The sequence below is a fragment of the Podarcis filfolensis genome (assembly GCF_964270895.1).
Source record: "Podarcis filfolensis genome assembly, chromosome: 16".
Lineage (NCBI taxonomy): Eukaryota > Metazoa > Chordata > Lepidosauria > Squamata > Lacertidae > Podarcis > Podarcis filfolensis.
In genome coordinates this window covers 9,432,347-9,460,170 of record NC_139620.1, presented here as the reverse complement: position 1 = coordinate 9,460,170, position 27,824 = coordinate 9,432,347, and the positions used below count along the sequence as shown (strand labels likewise).

General features: G+C 50.8%; 1 protein-coding gene and 1 long non-coding RNA gene across 4 annotated transcripts in view; one reads left to right on the top strand and one right to left on the bottom strand.

The window, feature by feature from the left end:
- LOC310751979 overlaps positions 1-27,824 on the top strand; it is a 252,485-nt gene that overhangs the window by 3,539 nt on the left and 221,122 nt on the right. The gene's annotated exons all lie outside the window — the stretch shown is intronic.
- Positions 1,857-27,382, bottom strand: TRIM46 (tripartite motif containing 46; the record flags this gene model as incomplete). Of its 3 annotated transcripts, XM_083591113.1 has the most annotated exons (11): positions 1,857-3,409; positions 4,779-5,076; positions 7,604-7,903; positions 11,630-11,751; positions 13,148-13,401; positions 15,234-15,329; positions 17,622-17,765; positions 19,266-19,612; positions 21,155-21,410; positions 26,624-26,654; positions 27,258-27,343. In XM_083591113.1, the coding sequence occupies 11 exons, from the start codon at positions 27,341-27,343 to the stop codon at positions 3,034-3,036; spliced, it is 2,310 nt and encodes a 769-aa protein (XP_083447239.1). In that variant the 3' UTR covers positions 1,857-3,033. The 3 variants fall into 3 exon arrangements, with proteins under 3 accessions (XP_083447239.1, XP_083447237.1, XP_083447238.1); XM_083591111.1 differs by lacking the exon at positions 26,624-26,654 and having other exon boundaries at positions 27,281-27,382; XM_083591112.1 differs by lacking the exon at positions 27,258-27,343 and having other exon boundaries at positions 26,624-26,701.

Here is a 27,824-nt window from a genome sequence, read left to right as displayed (position 1 = left end):
CATGTGGGCGGGGCCAGAGGCAAACAGAGGCGGAGCTTACCTTTCCTACAGGAACCTGCATTCCAGTAGGGCTGCCATACATCCAGAATACGTTAGTGTGAAACGGTGGACATCGCTGAGGTGTCTAGGAAATTCTTTTTGGGTGAATTTCCTTAAGAATAGCTCTAAAACTTCATTATTATTATTTTGAGATTTTGTAAAAAAAGCAAAAAAAAAAGCTAAGCAACTTTGGTTAAAACTAAAAAAAGCTCAACAACGTTTCACTTACTGTTATTGTTTCGCTTGTTATAATGATATGTATTATTATGTTTTCATCTTGCTCAGTGACCCTTGATGCCTGGTGGCTACCAGCAGGAGACAATCATCATCATCATCATCATCTCACTGCAAGAAGCCAAGAACCAGGCAGAGGGCCTTCTCAGTAGTGGCACCCGCCCTGTGGAACGCCCTCCCACCAGGTGTCAAAGAGAAAAATAATTACCAAACTTTTAGAAGACATCTGAAGGCAGCCCTGTTTAGGGAAGCTTTTAATGTTTAACAGACCACTGTATTTTAATACTTTGTTGGAAGCCACCAAGAGTGGCTGGGAAACCCAGCCAGATAGGTGGAGTATAAATAATAAATTAATATGATTATGATTATGAATGTTTATATTATTATTACTACTAGACAGTAGTCTTTGTTCAGATCATGGATGAGGCAGACTCTAGCAAATGAAAGCGCATGCCATAATAATGGAGCCTATCCCTTAAGATGTTACCAGACTTCCTTCTTTCGTTGTTGCATTTGCAAACAGAAAACACTGCAGAAATGCCATGACCTCTCTGCAACCCTCACTCTGCAGGTACAAGCCTGCAAAAGGCTGCCCCATGGAAACTCCCTCAAGTCACAACAAAACTAGCAACTAATTATTGGCTGGAACAGCGCACACTTAAATATTTCTGTTCCTAGTGCTGCAGTGCCCTCTGCTGGCTATTGCCAGACCCAAACACCTGTTGAAAGAACCGAGCGGCCCGGGGACACTTCTGAGGGCCGCATAGAGAGGCACAGAGGGCCTGAGGCTCTTGCTCCGTCCCAATTTACATGCCCTTTTATTCTCTGACATGTGCAGGAGAAGGACCCACTAGATCACGTCTGCATATGCCAGAAGGATCTGCCCATCTCTACCTAAAGGTAAAGGTAAAGGGACCCCTGACCATTAGGTCCAGTCGTGACCGACTCTGGGGTTGCGGCGCTCATCTCGCTTTATTGGCCGAGGGAGCCGGCGTACAGCTTCCGGGTCATGTGGCCAGCATGACTAAGCTGCCTCTGGCAAACCAGAGCAGTGCACGGAAACGCCGTTTACCTTCCCGCCGGAGTGGTACCTATTTATCTACTTGCACTTTGACGTGCTTTCGAACTGCTAGGTGGGCAGGAGCTGGGACTGAGCAACGGGAGCTCACCCCGTCACAGGGATTCGAACCACCGACCTTCTGGTCGGCAAGTCCTAGGCTCTGTGGTTTAACCCACAGCGCCACCCGCATCCCCGCATCATCTCTACCTAGGCGGTCCTTAATGGTGGCTGAAAGTGACTCACTTTCCTTTCTTTTGGGGGGTGGGTAACAGCTATCAGGGAGTGGGGGTGTCCTGCAGGGATGTCTGTTCTCCTTACAAACTGACAAGCAAAAGAAAACCAGGCATTGCAACTTAGAATCATAGTGAATAATAGTGGAAACCATAGTGTCATGTTCTGGGTGCGAAATGAGGCTTCCTTAGGGAACAGTGAGGAGATCTCAGGTGTGTGAAGGATCCATTTTAGGGACCTTCATGGAGAAGCAACATCCAGAAAACAAATGCAGTCAGTCAGAAGAGAGCCAGGTGCGATTCACCGTTCCATTTAATGTTTTTTTTTAATATCACAACAATCCTGAAGTGAACAGGCAGATCTACACTATAAAATCTTAAACCTGCACGAAAACAGTTTTGATTGCCTTAGTTCACCCCTGCCCACCCCCCTCTGTCCCACCCACCTCCCTTTCTCCCCCATGGAGGGGGACTCTCAATTCCCCCCCCCCAACAGGGGTGACTTATTCATCCCGTTGCCCTTTCACACCCTTTGCCAAAAATCCAGAAATCCACGGTTTGCAAAACCCAAGACAGATTGGAAAAAAACAGACTTTGACATCATGTAGACAAGATAAGAGATGGGACTTGATCCAAAAATGAGGAGGGTGAGGCACCTGTGAGGCCTTGCAAGACTTGCAAAGTTGGGGAGGGGGCTCTTTGGAAGGGGGAGAGCTTTAAAAAACATTCAGTTCAAAATTGGAGTCAGACCAGGAGAGACGCGACAGGTGCCAATCACCCCGTCGCTGGTGGTGGGGTGTCGATGGAAAGATGTAGGGGGAAGAGCACAGATGGATTACAGAGTTTAAAAAAGGGAGATTGTGTGTGGTTAAAAACATCCCTAATTCGTCCATGCATCAAACGAAACATCCTTACCTCCTCCACAGATGAAAATTCCTGCCCCACAGGGAGCTAGGTTCCTTCAGAGTCTTTGGGGCAAGCATCCCAACTGGGAGAGTGCCCCCCACCCCAAGGCACAAGGACACGGAGGGACCAGAAAAGATGTTGGGGTGTAGCGGGGGTAGGAAAAACAAAGGACCTGATGAAACAGAAAGACATTCCTGCCCCCCACAAACACACACCGTGCAGCTTATGGAGGCAGCACCCCGCTCTGTCCCGTCCCTGTCCCCCACAAAATTATCTCCACAGCAAACGTTCTACGAGGGGAGGTCTACGACAGGATTGCGGTCTTTCGAAAGGCAGAGTCTCTTCTATCCGCTGGAAGGTCCATCAGCCCGCCAGGCGGGGCAAATCTCAGTATGGCCCGCGAGCGGAAGGGCGGCCATTTTGTTGTAGGCCCCGGGCATCCTCCGCCGCTTTCAACAGGCGCTCGGAGGCCCGTTTAGCGGGAGGGATGACTGTTCTCGTGCACCGGAGGCCGCCTCCCGCTCGGTTTCCGCCTCCCTCGCGCCAAGAGATGCCAAGAGACGCTCAGTCCATCTTGGAGAAGCCGCCGATGGTGACCTTCCGCTCCTGTCGGTTGGCCACCAGCTCCTGGAGGTGCAGGGCGCCGCCGCCGATGAAGCAGAAGGCGGGGCAGACGGGTCCCGAGCAGTCAATGCCGCACTCCCAGAGGCTGCGGAAGGAGACGGCGTCGAAGAACGTCACCTTGCCCCGCTCGTAGTCCAGGCAGATGCCCACGCGAGGAGGCAGCGGCACAGTGCAGTTGCCGGGGTCCCGCGAGGTCAGCGCCACGCCGTGCGAGAGGAGGATCTTGCCCATGCCGATGGTCAGGAAGGCGAAAGGCGGCGCCGTGTCCAGGGTGGTGTCCTCGGCGCCACTGTCATGCCCGCTGTCAGGGTCGTATCTGAGCCGCAGGAAACGAGGAGGCAGGCCAGGGGGAGAGGAGGAGTTAGGCCTCAGAGCAACAAGTCCGACGGCACATGAGCCTAGGAAGTTGGCTCGCCCCGTGGTCAAGGCCCCAGCCCCCTGGGAACCTCAGGGTCTTCCTTACCATGGGAGCTGGAGTCCGAGAACTACAGTTCCCATCAGCCCCCAGCCAGCCTGGGCCGAAAGATAAGCCTTCACAAGAAGTGACTGACGGTTAATCATCATCATCATTTATTTCTTATACGCTGTCCATCTGACTGGGCTGCCAGTCAGATCGGACACCTCCCAACAAAATATAAAGGGACAAAGCAAACATTTAAAAACTTTCCGAAAACAGGGTTGCCTTCAGACGATTCTAAAAGTTGTACAGTTATTTATCTCCTTGAAGGAGCGTCTCCACCCTCATCAATCAGTTCAGACAGTGAGGTCCAGGACTGAGGGCCTTCTGGCGGTTCCCTCCCTGCGAGAAGTGAAGTTACAGGGAACCAGACAGAGGGCCTTCTCGGCAGTGGCGCCCGCCCTGTGGAACGCCCTCCCATCAGATGTCGAGGAGATAAAGAACTATACAACTTTTAGAAGACATCTGAAGGCAGCCCTGTATCAGGAAGCTTTTAATGTTTGACGTTTTGCAGTGTTTTTATTATGCTGGAAGCCAGCCAGAGTGGCTGGGGCAACCTAGTCAGATGGGTGGGGTACAGTATAATTATAATTATTATTATTACTATTATTATTATTATTATTATTCCAGCTGGAAGGGGCCTTAAGGATCATCTAGTCCAACCCCCTGCAATGCAGGACTACGCAGCTCTCCCATATGGGGATCGAACCTGCAACCTTGGCGTTATCAGCATCACGCTCTAACCAGCTGAGCTATTGCAATATAGCAGTATTTCTATTGCAATATAACAGTATTTCTATTTATACCCTGATCAATAAGCTGGTCAATATTGCAGTCAATATCCTAATACATATCCCTTCTGCAATACAGTTTGGCAGAGGTTTTTCTGTATATACAGTCATACCTCGGGTTAAATATGCTTCGGAATGAATATTTTTGGGTTGCGCTCCGTGGCAACCCGGAAGTAACAGAGTGCATTACTTCCGGGTTTCACTGCTCATGCATGCGCAGACGCTCAAAATGACGTGAAGCACATGCGTGGAAGTGGCGAATCGCGACCCAAGCATGCGCAGATGCGGGTTACGTTCGCTTCAGGATGCGAACGGGGCTCCGGAACGGATCCCGTTTGCATCTAGAGGTACCACTGTATAAACTTTATGAAATTAAAAACACAATTTCTTTGAGAAAACCTGCCCCTCTTCCCCCCTCCAGAACAGCCGCTGCTCACCTGGGGCTCACCACATCCTGGGGTACCTGGAACCACTCTTGCAGCTTGCTCTCCAGCCCGACGCCCACCTTGACCAGGTAGGAACTAGGGTCCACGCAGCAGGCCCAATAGCTGCGCCCCTGGGTGACGGCCACGTCCCCGATCACCAGGTCAATCGACAGGTGGCAGCTGGTCATCAGCCGCTCTGCGGCAAAGAGCATGGGCAGCCCTGGCACACTCCGGACGGCTCGCTGGTCCTTGCTGATCGCCAGGCGCTCCCGGTTGAACCCCCACCGGTTGTCCAGGAAGAAGTTCAGCACTTGGGAGAAGGCGAAGGTGAGAGGCAGGCAGAAGGAAAAGGAGAAAGAATCTTAACTAGGAAGAACCCGTCCCCCCAAAAAAGCTGCTGAGGTGTAGAAACTTTAGACACATTGACACTTTAAGCAGCCATGATTCTCCCCCAAATAACTCTGGGAACTGTAGTTTGTCAAGGGTGCAAAAAGTCACTAGGAGGTCCCTATTCCCCACCACAGAGCTACAATTCCCAGAGTTCCCTAGGAAGAGGCACTGATTGTTAAACCACTCTGGGAATTTGTAGTCCTGGGAAGGGAATAAGGGTTCTCCTGACAACTCCTAGCACCCTTAAAATATTAGAGTTCCCAGGATACTTTTTGGCTTTCTAAAGTGGTCTGATGTTGCTTTAAACCTACAGTGCAGATGGGGCTCATTCATTCATTCAAATATTTGTATACCGCTACATCATTTAAAAATAGCCAAGCGGTTTACAGCAGTAAAACTGTGAACCACCCCGATGAAGGGCTGTATACAAATTCAATAAACAATAACAATAAAACAAGAACCGTACAGGACAGTGGTACCTTGTTTCTTGAGCAGCTTAGTTGTTGAACAACTTGGAACCCGAACGCTGTAAACTCAGAAGTAAGTGTTTCGGTTTGCAAACTTTTTTTGGAAGGTGAACGTGCTCCGATTTGAGTGTTCCACTTCTGATTTGAGTGCCACACTTTCTTTCTGAGTGCCACACGCTGAGGACTGTCTGTTTATGCTATTTATTTTGCATTTTTGTGGCGCTTTTTTTGTTTTCTTTAGTGACTATGTGGAACCCAGTTCAGCTACTGGTTGATTGATTGATTGATTGATTGATTGTGTGACTGTGGAAATGGATAAAAGCTGCAAAGCCACTTTAGACAGTGCATGTAAGAAAAAAGATACATTTTCATTTTTATCATCTACAATATGTGTTTCACTGATTTTACAGTACAGTGCAATGGTTGTTGCTTTCAATTTATGGATCAATGGTCTTGTTAGATAGTAAAATTCATGTTGAATTGCTGTTTTAGGGGTAGTTTTTAAAAGTCTGGAACGGATTAATCCGTTTTGCATTACTTTCTAAGGGAAAGCGCGCCTTGATTTTGGAACACTTTGGTTTTGGAACGGACTTCCAGAACAGATTAAATTTGAGAACCAAGGTACCACTGTAAAACCATAAAAAAAGTTTAAAACATTTTTCAAAAGCTTGAAACAGGCATGAATTAACCATTGGGGAAGGACGCATTCTTCGCCGCCTGCCTGGTGGGATAGGAAAGTTTTCAGCAGGCTTTTCAAAGTTGGCACAGAAGGCGTCTGCCGAATTTCATGGGGCAGATAGTTCCACAGGACCGGGCCGACGGCTCGAAAGGCTTAGTTTCTCGTTGTTGCCAACTCGGGAAAGGGCTGACGACACGCCTGCAGATAATCTCAGTGATTGAGCTGATCCCCGAGGTACCCTGGACCCAAAGAACCTTGAAGCTGGCTCAGTATTTCCAGGTAAATGTGCCCAGGGCTGCCCTGGTTGTCAGAAAGACAGACTGCCTATATTTTTAGGAGGGTCTTACCCATAGCTGTCAACTTACAGATTTGAAAATAAGGGACCAGCAGCCTTGAAAATAAGGGACCAGCAGCCAAAATAAGGGGTTTTAGTCAACCAGTTAAAAGGGACCAGATAATTTTGGAGAGCAGCGCCAGTTTTTAGCCCTTCGTTTCCAGAGGTTGCTGCTCAAGACACCAGCCGATGAAACACTGCAATTAAATAACTACAAGCAGCAACCACTTTTCGCACAAAACGAAGTCCAAGCTACGAAGATGCTGCTGCAGTTCTGTATCTTTTCTCTTGTGCTCCATCTGCAGCTCTCAATTCCATCAGGTGGGGCGGGAGGAAGGGGGGGGAATAGCACCCAAAGTAAACCTGCAGATCAGACCATCTATGCTAGTCTACCACTACAAATCTATGGGAGAAGCGCTTGCGGTCCTTCCCTTGTAGCCCTTGGAACACCTGCCCACGCCTCTTCCTCCTCCTCTTCCTCCTCTCTCTGAACTGCTTTCTCTATGGTTGCTCTCGCTCTCCTCTCAAGGCTCCTCATCAATTCATAGACCATGCCAGGCTGCCCATCTCATTCGGGTCCTTCAGCGGCACAGCTGCAGTACAGCCTAGCGGGAGCGGAAGCGGCGGTGACGGGCAGAGGGGAGGCCCCAGGCAGAGACGCTCAGTTCGGCGGCGGCGAGGAGGATGGTGGCGGAAGGGCCTGAGGCTCCCACCAGTCCCGGTGGGGAGGGATTCCCGGGGGCCGAGGCTGGTGAGAGGAGGCCGGAGGAGGGCAGACCGGGCAGCCAAACAACACAGTTGGAGCCTCCCTCCTCCCTGGCCGGCAGGGAGGGAGGGAGAGGAGCTGCTTCCTTTGAAACCCGGGAAATTTAAGGGACATCCATCAATAAGGGACAGCAGCGGGACATGGCGCTGGAATAAGGGACTGTCCCGCCAAATAAGGGACGCTTGACAGCTATGGTCTTACCGGGCGCTGGCGGCGTGTGCAGGTAGATGTCCTCGCTGTAGTCTCCGAACCCGGCCTTGTTGTACCCCTTGACCCGCAGGACGTAGACGCAGTCGGTGTCCAGGTACTCCACCATGGCGCTGGTGCCACGCACCTCCTCGCGGCGCTGCCACAGCTTGAGCGCCTTCCCTTTGGGCTCGGCACGCCGGAACTCCACCGTGTAGTGCCAGGCCGATGGCGAGTGCTGCGGCAGGCGCCAGCAGAGGAAAATCTGGTCGTAGGCGTAGGTGCGCTGCGTGTCGATCACGGGGGCCTCCGGCGCTGCGGTGGGGGAGAGAGAGAAAGAAGGAGGGAGAGGGGGCAAAGACAGGCGATGTCAGGCGGCGGCGCGGACAACAGGCGACGGGCGCTCTGCACGGACCGACAGACAACCGGCTACAGGCTAAGGGGGTTCCAGAAGGCGAAAAAACGGGGTGGGGAGGAGAGCTGTCGGGAAGACGGGGCAAGCTGCTGAGAGACTCCGGGGAGCAGAAAGAGGCTGAGTGCGAGAGTCGGGGAGCAGGGTGGGAAGGGAAAGGGGGAAGAAAGAGAGGAGGAGGAAGAGGAGAGGAAGAGCGGTGGCGTCGAGGCAGGAGGAGACAGACCATGGCTGGATAGACACGGAAGAGAAGGAGAGAGCTGAGGCGATATGGTGGTGGCCTTGAGAGGGCCAGGACATCGATGGAGAGGACTGGGGAGCCAGATATGAGTTTCCCCCACTCCTGCCGTAGGACCCAAAAATGAATAAAAGGGGACTGAATGATTGCCGCAAGTCCCTTTGAGTTGCTTTCAGTAAAAAATGAAGCAACTAGTAAGTTTCATTCGGCCCAGAAAGTGAGGTCCATCACCGAGGGCCTTCTGGCGGCTCTCTCACTGCGATAAGTGAGGTTACAGGGAACCAGGCACAGGGCCTTCTCAGTAGTGGCGCCCGCCCTGTGGAACGCCCTCCCATCAGATGTCAAGGAGATTAACAACTGTCTGACTTTTAGAAGACATCTGAAGGCAGCCCTGTATTGGGAAGTTTTAAATGTTTGAAGTTCTACTGTATTTTAATTCGCTTGAAGCCACCCAGCGTGGCCGGGGCAACCCTGTCAGATGGGCGGCATATAAATTACAATTACAATTATTATTATTATTATTATTTCTTGGTGATGATGGGGAAAGAGAAACAAACACTTTTGGAAACAAAATATGCAACTTACACTGCAGTCCACTGCAGGAATTGTTCCCACTGCGTTCAGTGGGGCCTAGAAAGGCAACGCGAGTTAATTAACCTCAGATTTTTTTGATCAGTTTGTTGGTTAAATTGGAAGAAGACTGTAATATTTTGCAGAGGAGGGAGGTGATTTTCAAAAACAAGATTCAGGGGGTCGTATCCAGTCACCAGTGTTAGGCCCCATTGAAAAATGGATGGATATGACATTTGTTTCAATGCGTGTAAAAATTCAGTTAGATGTAACCCGGGACCTCTAAAATGAAAAGGGTGAAGGAAGAAAGCCAGAGAATTAAAAGGGTATTATCCATGTTTTTGTTTGTGCACCAGGGAGTAAAGTTGCTTGAGAGTCCTGGCCCCTTCAACCCAGGCCACCAATGGTCAAAAAATCAAAAAGTGTCTTCTTCTGAGAGCACCACTTTGCTCTGGGTGACCCCAACCCAGGGTGATGCAGGATTACCTCAGCCCTGTCCAGGCAAACCCTGGATCAACCCCATTCGGTTCAGGATCTGGGATTTGTCTAACGCTGGTACACAGCCCTACGCAACCTCAATTCTCCCCAACTGGTGTTCAGAGGCCTAAAGCCTCCCTTCGATGATTTTGCTGTTTATGTCCTCCAGAACACAACAGAGCTCTGCAAGCTACAGGAAGTCTCTCTCTGATATGGAACCATCTCCCTCGGGAGGCTGTGGGCTCTCCTTCCTTGAAGGTTTTTAAGCAGAGGTTGGACGGCCCTCTGTCATGGATGCTTTAGCTGAGATTCCTGCATTGCAGGGGTTTGATGAAACATGGGGTCCCTTCCAACTCTACCGTTCTATGATTCAATGATATTTACACAGCTGAGGCATCTCACCAACTCGCTCCTGGTATTTTGTCACCTCAGGCGACTGCCTGGCTTGCTTCCCAGGAATAAGGGTGGCCCCCAGTTCAGACAGGACAGAAATGTTTAAATGAAAACCAGAGGTAGCCAACCCTCTAGAATTTTGCTTCCCTGCAGCCCCATTGCCTCCGGGGCTGGTGGGACGTAGAATCCAGCAACATTTGAAGGGACTGAATTGTGGCCTAAACCCCTGAATTATACAATGGAGAGTTTTGGCAGAAGCCAAGATACAGTGGTACCTCGGGTTACAGACGCTTCAGGTTACAGACTCCGCTAACCCAGAAATAGCACCTCGGGTTAAGAACTTTGCTTCAAGATGAGAACAGAAATCGTGCGGCGGCAGCGGGAGGCCCCATTAGCTAAAGTGGTACCTCAAATTAAGAACAGTTTCAGGTTACGAACAGGCCTCCAGAATGAATTAAGTTCTTAACCCGAGGTACCACTGTATTGGGAGATAAGCTTTTGAGTTTTAAAAGAGCAGGGAAGAAATAAATTTGGTTGGGGGGCAAGGAAGGGGCAGTGAAGCACACAGGACCCCTAGAACTCTCTACTCCAAACCAGCACCCCTCTGTGTCATGCCTTTCGGAAGAAACTGAAACTATTTCGTTGTCCCAACCGTGAACGCTTACAGTGGTACCTCAGGTTACATACTCTTCAGGTTACAGACTCCGCTAACCCAGAAATAGTGCTTCAGGTTAAGAACTTTGCTTCAGGATGAGAACAGAAATCGTGTTCTAGCGGCGCAGCGGCAGCAGGAGGCCCCATTACCTAACGTGGTGCTTCAGGTTAAGAACAGTTTCAGGTTAAGAACGGACCTCTGGAAAGAATTAAGTACTTAACCTGAGGTACCACTGTATTTGGACACCATTGACAGCAAAACCTAAATCGAGAATCAGCGGTGAGCGGGAAGGAACCCTGCGACTGAGCAGTCTTTTTTTTTTACTCTGCACGCGCTCAGAGGTGCTTGGCCCGGCCAGAGCATCTTGAGGACCTGAACCAAACCTAAGCCACACAGGGGGATGGGAGGATGCAGGCGAAGGATGCAGGATGGAGGCGCGAGGGCTGGCGATGGGGGCAGAGGGAGGAGAAAGAGAGAAGTGAGAGAGAGTGTCAGGCGGCTCAGGGAGGACTGAGGTGGTGGGGGGTCAGCTGGGCGGGAGATGACTTGCCTCATTTTTTTACTTCGATGATGACTCAGCAGCAGCCAAAGCCTATAAACAAAGAGAGGTAAAGCAGGTCTGAGATGGGTCAACAGCCAGGCACGGGGCGGAGGTGGGTCGCTGGGGGGCGGGCGCTGAGCCTGGAATATCGGGTGGGCTATGGATCATGGGATGCAGGGGTCGCAGGTCGGGGGGGGTGAGATGGAGCTGACCGGGGCCAAGAATCCCAGGGTGCGGTCCAGAGGCGATGTGAGAGACGGGGTGGCGGGGGAATCGAACACCCACCCAGCCCACCTTGGGTCTGGAGGGGGATGCGTGAAGTGGGAATGGGGTGAAGCGGAATGGAAGAGGGGGGGGAAGCCCCCATACTTACCCTCCGCGCCCAAGGGCCGTGATCTGTCAGATCGGCGCCACACAAGCTACATTCTCTCGGAGGATCACAGCGGAGGCCAAGCCCCACTGTTAGGGGGTGGCCCGAGGGCTCCTGGGAGGGGGTCACCCCTCACAGGCCCCAGGCAAGGAGGAATTCGCTTGTCCTGCTACGATCAAAAACAAATCTGCACCCGCTGCTTTTCACGCAAGGTCGGCGGTTCCTTCGGCAAACCGGACCGGGTGAGGATTTCCTCCGGCGGAAACTGTACCGGAACGGAACGCGAGGGCAAGGGAAGGGTGCCAAGACCCTGCTGCCCCATCCCTTCGAGGCCCACTTCCTACCACGCCGAAGCCCCCTTGGCCGCCGCACGTCCCGTACGTACCTTTGATGAAGGTGAGGTCCGTGAGCAGCTTCAGCTCTCGGCTGACATCCACCTGGAAGTGGCTGAAGGACGAACTGGCTGCCGGGCGGAAGACCTGGAGGGAGTCGGTCGCCCGGACGATCCTGCCGGCGGGTGGGGTGGGGGGTTTGGTGGAAGGAAAGAGGGGGTCAGGCAAAGAGGAACAGTTTCCCAAGGCAGATCCGAGGCCTACTGTCCTGCCCAGCCTTGCGTCCTCTGGGCGCCGGGCGCTACGATTCCCATCACCCTGACCCATTGGCTGCCCGCGCTGGGGGTGATGGGAGACGGAGCCCAACAGCACCCAGAGGGCAAAGGTGAGGTAAGGCTGAACCGCGGTAGAGATACACACTTCTCTTCAATATATCTGTACTATTCTCATTAGTTTTGCTCAGGGGTCATTCAGACGTGGGGAATATTGCATTAGTTTTCCTAACTACAGTGGTACCTCGGGTTACATGTGCTTCAGGTTACAGACTCCGCTAACCTAGAAATATTACCTCGGGTTAAGAACTTTGCTTCAGGATGAGAACAGAAGTCATGCAGCAGCGGTGCTGCAGCAGCAGCAGGAGGCCCCATTAGCTAAAGTGGTGCTTCAGGTTAAGAACAGTTTCAGGTTAAGAACAGACCTCCAGAACGAATTAAGTTCTTAACCCGAGGTACCACTGTACAATGTTTTTTTAATATTCATTTTGCGCCCCAGTACCTGTTGCATAACAGAACCACTGGCATGTTGGCCTGAATTTTTATTCACACCACTGGACGCACCACATGACGAAACAACAAAAGGTATTGGGCCACGTTGCTATCTCTCAACACAACAACAACACTCTCGTTCCGCACACGCCTGCTTCTGTTATTCCCCCACTAAAGGCATTAAAAACTGCATTCCAGTCTGATTTTCCTACTCATATTGAAATACTGCCCCTCAATGAGGCCAAACTTTCATCAGCAAAATACCACACACCCACATTCCACACTGCTTCACACATTAAACGCTCGCTTCCATCTGAGACTCAGGAAATGCCATGACAGGAAATGAGGCCGCCATCGGGGGCAGCAACGGAACTGACGATTCAGCATGCTAGAGAAGAAACTAAAAATTTAATTTTTTTTAGTTTCTTTTCTCGATTGATTCACAAAATGTTTAGGGGTACATGTACCCCTGCGTCCCCTCAGAAAAAAGCACTGGCATAATGAAGGAATACCGACCCGCCATAAGAAACCCCTCGAAAGCTGACACTTGTTGCTCGATTTTTCTACCAGAGCTAACTGCCAAACTTTCCAACGCCACATGGTGGCAGGTGCTCCTTCCAGAAACTTCCAGTGCTAGGTTTCTCACCTAGCTGCCGACAATAACTGACCAGTAAGACGTTAAGAAACGCACGTTTGTGTTACCTGCCAAGAAAAAGTTGAGGGAAGCAAGCTCCCGGGGATTTAGCTCTCTCCCATTATGGCACAAACTTCCCTGGGTACCATTTTAAATTTGTCGCGTCCACATACCTGTTATGCAGCTGTTTGGCAGCCTGGACAAAGCAGGGTTGGTCCGTCTCCTTGAGCACCTCCTGGGTGTAGCCCACCATGCCGGAGTTCTCCATCATGGCACGGTGTTCGTGCAGCTGCGCCCGCAGGTTGGAGACGCGGTCCTGCCGGCACTCCTCGATGGCGTTGAGCAGCGACGACTGCTTCTCCTCCAAGAGGGCGCTCAGGCCGCGCATCAGCCGGGCCACTTCCTCCTTGGCCTGGGCACCATTCGCCTGCAGGGAGGCAAAACACGTGGGGACTGCGTTCAGGGAGGCAGGAGGGGATATACGGTGGTACCTCGGGTTACAAACACTTCGGATTACAGACTCCACTAACCCGGAAATAGTACCTCAGGTTAAGAACTTTACCTCAGGATGAGAACAGAAATCGCGCACCGGTGGCAGTGGGAGGCCCCATTAGCTAAAGTGGTACCTCAGGTTAAGAACGGACCTCCGGGACAAATTAAGTTTGTAGCCAGAGGTACCACTGTATTGTTTATTAACATCCTTCCTAACTTGCGCTAGCAAGTTCCTTAACTTAGTAGAGTTTCGCATTCCCCTTTTAAATGCACGGCAAGTAGCTGGTTGCAGGCTTGTGTAAGCCTCTTACTATTAGGTTCCTGGCAAGTTCCCTTATATCCCTCTTAAAAGAAAAAACACGCCACAATCTTGAGTAAAGCCAATAAAAGTTTACTCACATTCAGTTCACAGTTGGATCCCTGAAGGCAGACTTAGTTACAAAGTATATACATGTGGATCTATCCCATATGGGGATAATCCCAGTGTCCTCTGTTGGCTGGAAGCCAGCACAGCATATCTAGCTAAAAAGCTGCTCCAACGATGGAGGAAGTCAAAGAGAGAGAGTGTTGCAGCGTGCCTTGTCCTTTTGTTACCTGGACAGGTGAGGTCACGCCCACCTCTAGTCACATGCAAAGGAAGTATGTCCCAGCCAGGAGGAAACAGGAAGTTTTCGACTGGCTGGGCCAAACATTCCCCCGCATGTCCACTCTAGGAAAACAAGGAATGTTGTACTTGACTGCTACTTATGTATCACATCCCACAAAACAGAGGACAAAAAGTGGTGGCGGCGGCAGCTCTCTGGATTGCAGAGGGGCACCTGTGGCTCTGCTCCTCGTTCAGCTACTAGAAGGGACACCAAGGATCATTCAGGAATCCCAGCTGAAGACTCCCTGACAGATGGTCATCCAGACTCTCTTTAAAACCCTCCAGCGGATAGGAGTCTGCCACCTTCCGAACAAGTCAGTTCCACTGTCAAACAGCTCTCACCGTCAGAAAGTTTTTCCTGACGTTTAGTCAGAATCTCCTTTCTTGTCATTTGAATCCATTGGTTTTCGGCCCTACCCACCCCCCCACCCCCAGAACAGCAGAAAACAAACTTGCTCCATCTCCCATGTGATAATTTTGTTGTTATTATTATGCAGTATAAACACCAACAACTGGGAAACACTGGCCTGCGGGCGCTCCAGTTGGAGAACAGCCTTTGCCAGTGGTGTTATGGGTTTTGAAGACACTCGAACTCAGGACGCAAGGGAGACACGTGCTAAGAGGAAGGCATGCTTGGCAAACCCTCACCGTGATCAACTCCCACCCGGAAACCTATGTCCCCACTGTGGAAGGACGTGTGGGTACAGAATTGGCCTCCACAGTCACTTACGGACTCACTTTTGAAAACCGTGTTTATGGAAGACAATCTTACTCGGCTACGAGTGATCGCCAAAGAAGAAGAAGAGGATTATTCATATGCTGCCCGTTTGGCTGGGTTGCGCCGGCCACTCTGCATGGCTCTCCACAAAATATTTAAAGCACAGCAAAATATCAGACATCAAAAACTTCCCTGTACAGGGCTGCCTTCGGATGTCTTCTAAATGTCATCTAGTTATTTATCTGCTTGCCATCTGACACAATCGCCTGAAGATAGGTAATAAGAAGAACCGCAGCCTCTCTTTCTGAAACCCTTTAAAACATATTTGGAATGACAGATAGCCCCGCTCCATCTGAAGGGGGAAATGTGAAACAAGAACAATGGACACGAGAGCAGTTTGTACCTCCGTGAGTCGCAGGGTCTCTTCCAGCTCACTGATTTGGGCCTGGACTGTGTCTTGGTTGCTCAGAATGTAAGTCAGGCTTTTGGTCAGTTTATCCTGGATGTGCAAGGAAAAAGGGGTAGAGGAAAAGAGAGAGCGATGTGAGCAGCAAAGCGTTATGGTACACATTTGACACCAAGCTCTGAGGGTTCCCGATTCTGCCACCCCCACCCCACCCGATCCCTTGAGAGTCACCCATTCCTCCTTCCTCTGCCTCCCCCTGCCCCACAGCCAACACACGCCACCGTTCCCCAATGATACAGACCCAAAATACGCTGCTCAAGATGTGACAGGGGACTCGTACATTTGTGCCAAAGAGAACCAGAGTAGCAGTTAAGAGTGCTGAACTAGGACCTACAAGACCAAGGTTTGAATCCCCGCTCAGTCAGAAAACTGGCTGGGCAATATTGGGCTGTTTCATTGCTGGGATGTTTACTACGGAGGGAATGTCAAAAGGCAAAATAGGGGAAACAAGACGATGGGATATTGAATTAAACGGGGGTCTGCATGATACAGTGAATTTCTGTTGAATTATAATTTGCTGATGTTTTGGGAATTAACTTTACTGTGTACTGTTTTATGCTAATAGATGATTGAATATCGCTTTATTCGTGTAAGTCGTTGTATTTTAAAGTTTTTTTGTTTTTTTGTGACTTTTTGTATTGGATCAATTATTTTAAGGTGTGCAGTCTTTGTTGTTATAGTTTGTTGCTATAAATCGTCTTCAGTATAGCAATACAGAAAGGCGGTATACAAATTAAAAGTGGAATGAAATGAAAATGAAATGGAATATAGGTGTAGACCACCCCACTCGTCTGTTACAACCTAAGCTGTTCCACATTCCACAATTTGGATGGAAAGGCCATCCCTCAGCCTGTTTTACAAGCAGAAGGTTCAACATACATATCTCTACACAGACCTGGGGGAAAGACTCCAGGCCTGAAACTCTGGAGAGCTTCTGCCAGTCAGTGTGGGCAATATTGATGTCCCTACTGAAGCCAGTCCTATGAGCATGGAAATCTTAAATGCTTCCTAGGGGGAAGGCTGTTGCAGAGTGGCAGAACATGACATCTGCTTTGCCGAAGGTTGGAGGTTCGATTCCTGGCCTGAGAGACTTGCTGCCCAAAATCCTGAAGAATGGCTGCCAGTCAGTGTGAGTAGTATAAGGCAGTTTCCTATGCCCCTGTTTAAAACCAGCCCTATAACTCAGAACCATGAGAACTAGAATCTTGCTGTCATATTTAAGAGAAAGGCCATAGGTCAGCAGCGCAGCTCATGCAGGAAGGTACCAGGTTATGATTGACTGATTGATTGATTGATTGATTGATTGATTGCATTTATATCCCACCCTATATCCCGAGGTCTCAGAGCGGTTCAAATCAAAATATGAAACCACAAAATGCATAATCAAAATAAAAACAACAACCCAGTAGCAACCCCCCAAAAAAATACATTTTAAAAGGGAATAGGATCCTCACAACATTTAAAGTAAGACAATGAACAAACCTGGACAGGTGCCACTCGTTGGAAAGACCATGATGCAGTGGCGTAGCGTGGGGGGTGCAGGGGGGGCCGGCCGCACCGGGCGCAACATCTGGGGTTAGGGCAAATCCATGGGTTAGGGGGCGCAAATCCACGGGTTAGGGGGCGCAAATCCACGGGTTAGGGGGCGCAAATTACTTGCCTTGCCCCGGGTGCTGACAACCCACGCTACGCCACTGCCATGATGTCAGAAATGTCTGTGGCAATATTTATCAGTGAGGCAACACTAAGCTACATGGACCGTTTGGTCTCACTCGCTATATGGCAACTTCCTTTTTTATTTTTAGATTTGCACTTCTAACAAAATCTTACTGATTTTTTATTTTTTAACATTCTCAATCCGATGTAATTAACCATAGAAAAAACAGACACAAGATTCCCTCGCATCCTTGGACCTCACTCCACCCTCCCAGGGGTTCCATGTTTAACATTTCCTGCTGCATATTTCATGTCCTCCATTTATTCCATTTATATTTTATATCGTAAGTCTCTGTTAACTCACAAGTGTTATTTCAGCCCTGTTAAAGAGCTCAGCTGTTTACAGCAGTCTTCCACGTATAAAATAAATTTCCTCCAGTCTTTACCTTGGTCTTCCTGGTTTCTGATATTTCTAGTCATTTTTGCCATCTCAACATAATCCATCGGTTTAACTTGCCATTCTTCTCTGGTGGGGACTTTTCCATCTTTCCATCTCTGGGCCAGCAACTTCTCTACCTTCCTTTCTCAACTCAGCCATTTTATCAGAACCGGGCGGGCGGACAGAGGTGAGGATGAAGGAGACAGCTTAAATCCCACCAAAAGCCTCACCTTGAGGGCCTGGTAGGCGCTGACGACGGGCGAGATCTTGTGGCCCGTGTGCGTCCGGCGAACACGGCACAGCTGGCAGACTAAGCGCTGGCAGCTCTTGCAGTAATGCGTCACCTCTTCCCGGTGCTCTGGGCACGTCAGACCCTGCGCAGGACACAGAAGGAGGCAGGTTAGTCATGGTTTTACTTTGTTCATAGTCCCTGGCACTTGCGGACGCAAACGCCGGCTTCCTAATCTTTGTGGGGAGAGGACTTTCCCTTTGAATCCGTTTCTGTTTCTTTAAGACACGAAGCCTCAGACCCAGGGGGCGCAGATGAACTAGAAAGCGCCTACAAAGTGCGCCTTAGTAGCATTCTGTGAGGGGAAAAAGGCCTTCAGGAACAGGAAACAAGACCAAGGAAGATTCCTAAGGCGTACCCTTGAGAAAGGCCCCGGATTGGGAGAAACGTGGAGGGAAATTTTGTGCGAAAACAGAGACACACACACACACAGACCAAGAGGCAGTGTGGTGCAGTGGTTAAAGTGTCAGACTAGGACCTGGGAGAGTCCGGGGTTCAAATCCTGACCTGGCCAAGAAACTCACTGGGTGGCCTTGGGCCAGCCACTGCCTCTCAGCCTAATCTACCTCACAGGGTTGTTGTGGGGATTGACTGAGGAAGAGGGAGAACCATGGAAGCCACCCTGGAGGAAATGTTGGGATATTATTATTATTATTATTATTATTATTATTATTATCATCATCATCATCATCATCATCATCATCATCATCATCATTATATGCTGCCCATCTGACTGGGTTGCACCAGCTACTCTTGGCGGCTTCTGACATATATAAAAGCATAATAAAACGTTACAAAAGGCTTCCCTAAACAGGGCTGCCTTCAGATGTCTTTTAAAAGTCAGATAGTTGTTTATTTCCTTGACATCTGATGGGAAGGCTTTCCACAGGGCAGGCGCCACTACCGAGAAGGCCCTCTGTCTGGTTCCCTGTAGCCTCACTTCTCGCAATGGGGGAACCGCCAGAAGGCCCTCGAAGCTGGATCCCAGTGTCCGGGCTGAACGATGGGAGTGGAGACACTACCTCAGGTATAGAGAGCCGAACTGTTTAGGGCATGGGTAGGTAAACTAAGTCCCAGGGACCGGATCTGGCCCAATCGCCTTCTAAATCCGGCCCGCGGACAGTCTGGGACTCAGCGTGTTTTTACATGAGTAGAATGTGCCCTTTTATTTAAAATGCATCTCTGGGTTATTTGTGGGGCCTGCCTGGTGTTTTTACATTAGTAGAATGTGTGCTTTTATTTAAAATGCATCTCTGGGTTATTTGTGGGGCATAGGAATTCGTTCATTTCCCCCCAAAAAATATAGTTCGCCCCCCCCACAAGGTCTGAGGGACAGTGGACCGACCCCCTGCTGAAAAGGTTTGCTGACCCCTAGGTTTAGGGCTTTAAAGGTCAGCACCAACACTTCAAATTGTGTTCGGAAACCTACTGGGAGCCAATGTAGCTCCTTTAGGACCGGTATTATATGGTTCTGGCAGCCGCTCCAAGTCACCAGCCTGGATTAGTTGCTGTTTCCAAGTCACTTTCAAATAAAAAGCAAAGTCTTCCCGCCTGGCCCTCGGAGGAGTTGGGGGGAGCCCCTTACCTTGGGCCGGAACGTGAGCGTGGGTGGGGTGGGCTCGTGCTGGGCTTTCTGGGTACCCCACGGGTGGTAGAGCTTAAAGCACTCGTTGCAGAAGCTGGATTTGCACTCGGTGCAGCCCTTGGTGGCCTCCAGCTGCGGCGGCTTGCAGAACTGGCACATGATGGCGGCGCTGACGTTGATGGTGTGGCGGTAGCGCTCCACCACCCTCTCCAGCGTCAGGTTGCGGAAGAGGCTGCCCAGGCCCCTCTCGCCCAGGTCCACATCCCTCTGGCACAGCGGGCAGGGGAAGAGCACGCTCTGGGGGTGCAAGAGGCCGCCTCGCTTGCGCCCTGGGTACGTGCCGAAACCTGGAAGCACAGGGACACCAGAACACAAGGCAAGGTGACGTTGCGCACACAGAAGATGCTTCCCCAAAAGATGCAGGACTCCCATCAGCCTCGTGGAAACTGGCCCATGGGCAGGGCTGATGGGATTTGTAGTCCGGCAACATCTGGAGGGTCACAGGTTCCCCACCCTTGTTCTAGAATCATGTCCCAGCCAATCAGGTGGGGGGAACCTGCGAGCCGTTCCGGGTCTTGCTGGACTCCAACTCCCATCAACCTCAGCAAGCATGGCCATCAGTCAGAGGTGATGGGGATTGTAGTCCATCGACATCTGGAGAGTCACAGGTTCCCCACTCCTGTCCTTGACACGTGTCCCAGCCAATCAAGGATCACATATTAAATGCGGTCAGGGACTGGCTTGGATGCTGAGGAGCGGTGGCTGGATACTGATGAGCAGCCACTGGGAGAAGTGGGATTGGGAAAAGGAACCAGTGATCTGAGGGAGCCTGAAACAACTAGGAGGTGAGAGCCAGGAGAAGCTGCAGGATTGGAGGGTGAAGAACAACTACAGGAGGAGAGAGAGATGGGTCAGGCTGGTGGAGAGTCACGGGCTTCCACACCTCCTCTCCTGCCTCATCTCTCCTACTCCACTGTCTCCCAGGACCAGAAGAGGACTGAAGCAGGAGCATCAGAAGGCTAAAAGCAGGCGTAGTCTTCGCCTGCTTGCATTCAGCTCAGATGGATGAGATACACAAGCCAAAGTCAGGGACGGGGCCTCTCTGTTGTGACAACAGCTTCATCATGTGAACACCCAGGAGTAGCTGAGAGACAGAAGACTGATGGACATCCCTTTCCTTTTGACAATAGTGAAATCCTTTCCCCGTCTGACTGTGGCATGTAAGCAGGTGTAGGGAACTTGTGGGCCCTCCAGATCTTGCTGACAACCCAAAGCCCCTCTTTCCACTTTCCTCCCACCCCGTTTCCCCGGTGCCAAATTTTAATTTGTAACATCCTCGGGGCAAGGACCTGCCCTATTGCGCTTGCAGCACGAACTGCAAACATTCCTACGGCCCAACCGCTTTTACCTTCAACCAGGTAAAGTTAAAGGTAAGGGACCCCTGGACAGTTAAGTCCAGTCAAAGGCGACTATGGGGTTGCAGTGCTAATCTTGCTTTCAGGCCGAGGAAGCCGGCGTTTGTCCACAGACAGCTTTCCAGGTCATGTGGCCAGCATGACTGAATTGCCTCTGGCACAACAGGACACTGTGACGGAAGCCAGAGCACACAGAAACACCAATTACCTTTCCGCCAGAGCTGTACCTATTTATCTACTTGCACTGGTGTGCTTTCAAACTGCTAGGTTGGCAGGAGCTGGGACAGAGCAAATGGGAGCTCACTCCATTGCGGGGATTCGAAACGCCGACCTTTGGATTGGCAAGCCCAAGAGGCTAAGTGGTTTAGACCACAGCACCACCCACGTCCCATCTTCCACCAGGAGGGGGTGCCCTCATCCTACGTGTCCCTCCCCCGCCAGCAGAGGGCGCCGCCACACCACCCTCCTCCCCACCTGACTTGAGGAGTCGGTCCAGGCGCTCTGGCTTGGGGATGACCCGGCGGCCCAGGCGAGGGCTCCGCGTGGCTGGCGTGGAGGCCGGCGAGGTGGGCTCAGAGGTGGGGTCCGGACAGACATAGCCTTGCTGCAGCAGGACCTCGGTGGCGCAGATGTGGCAGACATTGTGCATGCAGGGAAGCACCAGGGGCTGCTTGTACATCTCTTTGCACACCGGGCACAACAGCTCCCTCTCCATGTTCTTCATGCTGGTCTGGAAGGACAAGGAAGGAGGGGAAAGGAAAACAGGGTTCAAGAGAACAAAACCGTGATTCCTGCAAATAGAGGCTGGTTCTAGCTCAACACCAGTATTATAACATACTGTAGGATCCCCCGTAGAAGGGACCTAAGAGGTATGGGGGCAACAACAGGGGCTGCTGAGGGTGTAAATGACTACCAGACTTTGAAAAGCTGGTATCGCTGGATCAATTTTGTTCAATTACTTAAGGCTGAATAGTTTTAATTGGCTTTTGAATGCATGTTCAATTAATTTTGCTTTGATCTGATTTACTGCATGCCTACGCCGCTTTTCGTTCGAATGAATCCCAAAGCGGCTTACAAACAGTGAATAGCAATAACACAACACCACAAATGCAGCATAAATCCCACAGAACAATTAACAAATCATCAGCCTAACTGTTGCAACCTATAAAACACCGTTAGCAAAGCAACAACTACAAAAACAAGCTGAGCATGGCAATGAAAGCAAAAGTCGTCTTACATGATTAACGAACCAATAGGGCATTTATAATCTATTAAACAAAAATTAACAATGCTGATGAAATAGCAACCAAAAGAATAAACTGAGCACTGTTAAGTTCATGCACACGCGCTGCACACACCCTTTTTGTTCCTGTTTTGAATTTTATCGCGTTACCATCTTCCTTAGTGGGTCATCATGCAAACCACGATTCAAAGAATCGCAGAACTGTAGAGTTGGAAGGGGCCACAGGGGTCATCTAGCCCAACCCCCTGCAATGTAGGAGGCTGCAGGAGGCTCGAACCCACAACTGTGAGATTAAGAGTCTCATGCTCTACCAACTGAGGTATCTTGACTGCTCTGAACAGTACTTTTTGTAGGGGGCGCTGAGGATGTGTTTATGTAACCAAGGCATAAACGAAAAAGTTTGGGAACCACTGGCTTAAAGGAAGGATGGGGGGGAGGAGGAAATACAGGGCAAAATAATAATTAAAAATAATAATTTAAAATTAAAAATAATAACGATAGCGGCTTCCTCCTCTTCGACACTCTCAAAGAGTCTGCCCACTGCTCGCGACCTCCCCTTGCAATCTGGAGCAGGGGTTGCAGTCTCACCTCTCCCTGGCCAATCACAAGGCAGTGTTGTGCTACAGGGAACCAGGCACAGGGTCTTTTCAGTAGTGGCGCCCGCCCTGTGGAACGCCCTCCCATCAGATGTCCAAGAGATAAACAACTACCTGACATTTAGAAGACATCTGAAGGCAGCCCTGTTTATGGAAGTTTTTAATGTGTGACATTTTAATGTATTTTTAATCTTTGCTGGAAGCCGCCCAGAGTGGCTGGGGAAGCCCAGCCAGAAGAGCGGGGTACAAATAATAAATTATTTTAATTATTATTGTGCTGCCCGTAGGAAGAACAGACCAACGGTGTGCCTTAGAACACTTCCCAGAATCCTTTGCAACATGCTTTGTTTCATGGCCAATGTGCAGGGGAGGCAAGCGTTTCCCTGCAGCGGGTAAGGGAAAGGATCCTGGTTGCTAGTTGCAATTATACCCCCCCCCAACCCAAAAAAATACAGGCTCTGCCTTGAGATTTATATTCATCTCTTCAGGTTATGAAGTCTGAAGTCGCTAAAATAGCATCACCCAACCGCACAAGGACTGAGCATATTCATTGCGCCAACTAACTGTTGCGAAGAATGGGGAAGGGAACAAAAAACTGAGAGAGGGAATGGAATGGAGCCTCTGGCTGGCTGGGATCCTGAACAAAAATGGCAAATTTTGTGGCATATCCCATCTGTATATTATAAGTATTAATATATCATATTTGTAGTAGTAGTAAGTATTCTGCATTTGCTGTCACGCAGAGGGTGTGTCTCATTTGCATCCTCACAACGACCCTGAGGGATAGGAAAAGCAGAAAGCAAAGTGCATCCATTAAAGCTTTGGGGGTTGCATGCGACTCAAAAATTTGCCCACATCCTGCCCACGGGTGCAAGGAAGCCACTGAGGTCTTTCCTCGGCGCCCACGAGGTCTCTGTACACACCCACCCACCCACAAACACACCCTCCTTCAAAAGAGCATAGAGATGAAGGAGGAAGTTGCAAGAGTGGCACTCTTTCCCACTTCCTCTTTCAGCTCTATGTGCTTTCCATGTGCTTATTTTACCGCTTCCGACTTTTACCCAGATCACTTCAAAATGGCTGCATTTTCTGTCTCTTGGCGGGTGCAGCAAGGAGGAGATTTGGGGGACAACAGACCAGGAAGGGAGGCGACACCTGTGATGTTCACTCAAAAATGCAAACGTGCCCACATGCCTGAAAAGGTTGCCGACCCCTCTAACCACTGCTCCATGCTACCTCACTAATAATGCTTAGCTGTCCTGCTTCACGTGTGTTCAAAGGGTCTCATTAACCCGCCCCCCAACCACCTTGTAAACCAGGCCACTGTTTAATATCCCCATTTTGCAGATGGGGCTACAGGAGTTGAGGCACAGAAATTTGCATCAGGGAACTTGCAGGAGCAGCAGCGAGACCTGGGAACGTTTTGCAGTTCAGTTTTCCTTCAACCATTACTCTGCAGTGTTTGTCCTCAGAAAATAACAAGAAGACCTGGCCAGTGACCCATCTAGTCCAGCATGTGCTAGGATTTGGGTTCGAATCCTTCTTGAGTCCCAACGGCCGACCAGATGCCTCAAGAAGGATTCCAACCCAAAAGTACTCTCCTTGCCTGTGTTTTGTAGAAAATGGGATTCAAAAATGTTACAGCCTCTGACCGTGGAACCCCCTAAGCATGTACAGAGGGCCAGTCTCACTCTTGAGGCAACCCAACAAGATTGCATGTGTCATGAAAGGGAGAAGTGGCAGAAACATGAGTACAATATGAGCCAAGCTTTGAGACTATGTACAGCTCCTTCACTCCCACTCTAGATTATGTTACAAAATAAGGTGCCTTATGCAGAGTCACACCACTGGTCCAACAAGCTCAGCACTGCCTGCACTGACTGGCAGCAGCTCTCCAGGGTTTTGGACAGGGGAGATTCCCAGTCTTCCTTGACAATGCTAAGATCCTAGGTCAAGCTAAGGATCTTACCTGCTATTTATTTGATCACCCAGTGATTTACACTGTAATATGAATAAATTAGGGACGTGGGTGGCGCTGTGGGTTAAACCACAGAGCCTAGGGCTTGCCGATCAGAAGGTCGGCGGTTTTAATCCCCACAACGGGGTGAGCTCCCGTTGCTCGGTCCCAGCTCCTGCCAACCTAGCAGTTCAAAAGCACGTCAAAGTGCAAGTAGATAAATAGGTACCGCTCCAGTGGGAAGGTAAACGGCGTTTCCATGCGCTGCTCTGGTTCACCAGAAGCGGCTTAGTCGTGCTGGCCACATGACCCGGAAGCTGTACGCCAGCTCCCTCGGCCAATAAAGCAAGATGAGCGCCGCAACCCCAGAGTCGGCCACAACTGGACCTAATGGTCAGGGGTCCCTTTACCTTTTTATGAATAGACTGCTGAAAAACCAGAGTGGTTTAACAATCAATCCCTCTTCCCAGGGAACTCTGGGAATTGTAGCTCTGTGAAGGGAATTGAGGTCTCCTAGCCACTCTCAGCGCCCTTAACAAACTACAGCTCCCAGAATTCTTTGGGGGAAGCCATGACTGTTTAAAGTGGCATCATAGTGCTTTAAATGTAGGCTGTGGATGTGGCCTTTGTCTACTCAGATGTAAGACCCACTAAATTCAAGGGGGCTTACTCACTGGTAAGTGGAAGCAAGACTGCGTCCTTAGTTATAGGGTAGTAGTTAATAGCAACACTGCAATGGTTAGGCCTGCCATCCATCCAGATTTATCCAGACATTACCGGGAAATGCAACGCTTTGTCCTGGATTGCAGGCAAGTCAATCGTGGTCTTTCAGTGTTTTTGTAAAAAAAAAGAAAGCTCAACAACTTTGGGGTCTTCCTTAAAGAAAGCTCAAGAACTTTTGGGGTGTCCTGGCTTTTACTTTTTGAAATATGGCAACCCTAGCATTGGTGAAGTCTTTTCTAAGGGTGGTGATACTGTGTGGTAGGGGTGATATCAATAATAGAAGCATGGTTTATTTTTTTAAACAATCTATTCACACGGACATAAAATAGATTCTTAGAGTTTCTAGGGATTGAACCTGGAACCTTCTGAATGAAGGGCATTGTACTTAACTATTGAGGTATGGACCTTCTATAATCCCCCCCCACCAAAAAAAATCCATCAGGAATTTATTTATGTTCTTACAATATGCAGAGACATGACCATTAGCGAGAGAAACAGCACTCATTTCTGGGGACAAAGAGATTTCCCAAAGGTCAATAAACTATATGTGCAAGGGGCATAGCGCCCACCTTGCATGCAGAAGGTCCTGGGTTCAATCCCTCACACCTCCAGGCAGGGCTGGGAATGTCCCCTGCCTGAAACTCCGGAGCGCGGCTGCCAGTCCGTGTCAACAATGCTGAGCTAGATGGACCAATACTGACAGTATAAGGCAGCTTCCTCTGTTCCTGTTTAAATCAGGCCTTTCTCTACAAACAGGAGGAGTGGGGTCTTCCTTTATTTGTAGGGGGTGGTCCATAGCTCGGGGGGGGGGGCAGAGCATCATCTGCTTTGAAAGTCCCAGGTTTTAATTCCCGGCATCTCCAGCAGGGCTGTGTCTGAAACCCTGGACAGAAGCTGCCAGTCAGTGCAGGCAATATAAGCGTAATGCTCCAAATCAGCGTCAGCCGCTCACGCCCACCCACCCAGATTCCCCACTCCGTGCAGCTCAAAGGCAGGGCCAGCCTGCTTTCCTCACCGCTGGGCACACAGGCTGGTGGGGGGTGGGGGTTAGGGAGAGAGAGACCCCGCCTCCCAGTTCTTACAGGCAGTTTGGCAGCCAGCCCAGTCTCTGCCGCGTCCCATTCAAGGGCACTCTTGTCCTTTGGCCAGGGAGTGGGGTGGCGGGGGGCTCTACTGCCTTGGCGGCACCCCGTGCCCCAAAGCTTCATTCCCTTCCGCTCCGGCTCCCCAGCGATACAAGGCACCCGGGGAAGAAGGTGGTCCAAAAAACAGGAAAGAAACCCCAGCATCTGATCTTTTGCCAAAGAAACATTCATCTTGCATCTTCCAGCCAAGGCTTCCCCACCTAGAGATCTGCCGCCACGGGGCCCCAAAGGCATTTCCCTTCCCTGCCATCCATCCATCCCCAAGGGACGGGCACTCACCTTGCCCAGCGTCCGCCTGGATGCCATCTCTCTTGGCAAGCGAGAAGGGACACACACACACATACACACACACAAAGCAGGAGGGGAGGGGAGGGGATGGATGGATGGAGGAGGGCGGGGAGGGAGGGAGGGAGAGAGCCACAGCGGAGGCAGACGCTGGACCAGGCAGGCCCCGGCAGCCAGCCCTGGGAGGAGGTTGCCATGGCGACGGAGGGATGTGCTCGGATGCTCACAGCATCCTTCACTTAGCCCTGAAGGGAGTCCGGGGAAAAACTGATGGAGCTTCTGGGGTGGGGGGAGGGAATGGGAGCGTCTAGGCTAGTTGTCAAGAGGGGAGGGGCAGCACCTATTTTATTTGCGGGGGGGGGGTGATTTCCAGGTTTTTTGCGGGGGGGCCGGCTCTTTTGATCCCAGTGGCACCAACATGGATCCCTCATCATGCCGGCGCACTCGGGAGACAATGGGATGCCCATACTAGATCTCTCTTCCTCACACCCCCCTCCCGCAAAGCATCCCTTCTCATGGCATATAGACAGTCACCCCCACATCGGCTACACTAGATTGGGGTGTTTTCTCCCCACACCCTTTTTCTCTCGTCCCCCCCCCCCGTTTTTCTATCCCTTGCGTTGCCCACCCTCTTTCCCCCCCGGTTCTCACGCTGATCCGGACGAGGGCATCCATGATCGACGTGAAGGAGTGGAGGTCCTCGCCCTCGGCCATGACTCCCGGGGGGGACGGGGGGCTTCCGGCCTCCGCACCCCCGCGCCGCCCCGGCAGCGCTTTGCAAACGCCTCGGTCTATTGCGGCCGAGAGCCCGGGCGAGCCGTCGGGGAGGGAGGAGGAGAGCCAGCAATGCGCATGCTCCTCCGGAGAGGCTCGGCTCCGGGCGCCCTTCCTCCCTCTCGCGTCCCCCCCCCCCCGCCCCTTGAAGTGATGGAGGGCGCGTGTGAGTGTGTCGGGTTATTAATAATAATTATTTTATTGCTGGTGCAGCAGATCCCACATGCAGAGCGCTTTAGGGAGGAGGAGCAGCCGCCAAGGGGAGCGGGGGGCAGAAGGTTGATGGGGAGCTGCCAGTCGCCACATGCCATCCCAGGGTGTGGTCATTTGTCGAAAGGCTTTGGTCCTGCTTTCCACAGTGTCACGGGCCTGGCTTTGCATGGGCAAGGGTGCATCTGAGCATAGGCAGAGTGCATTCCCC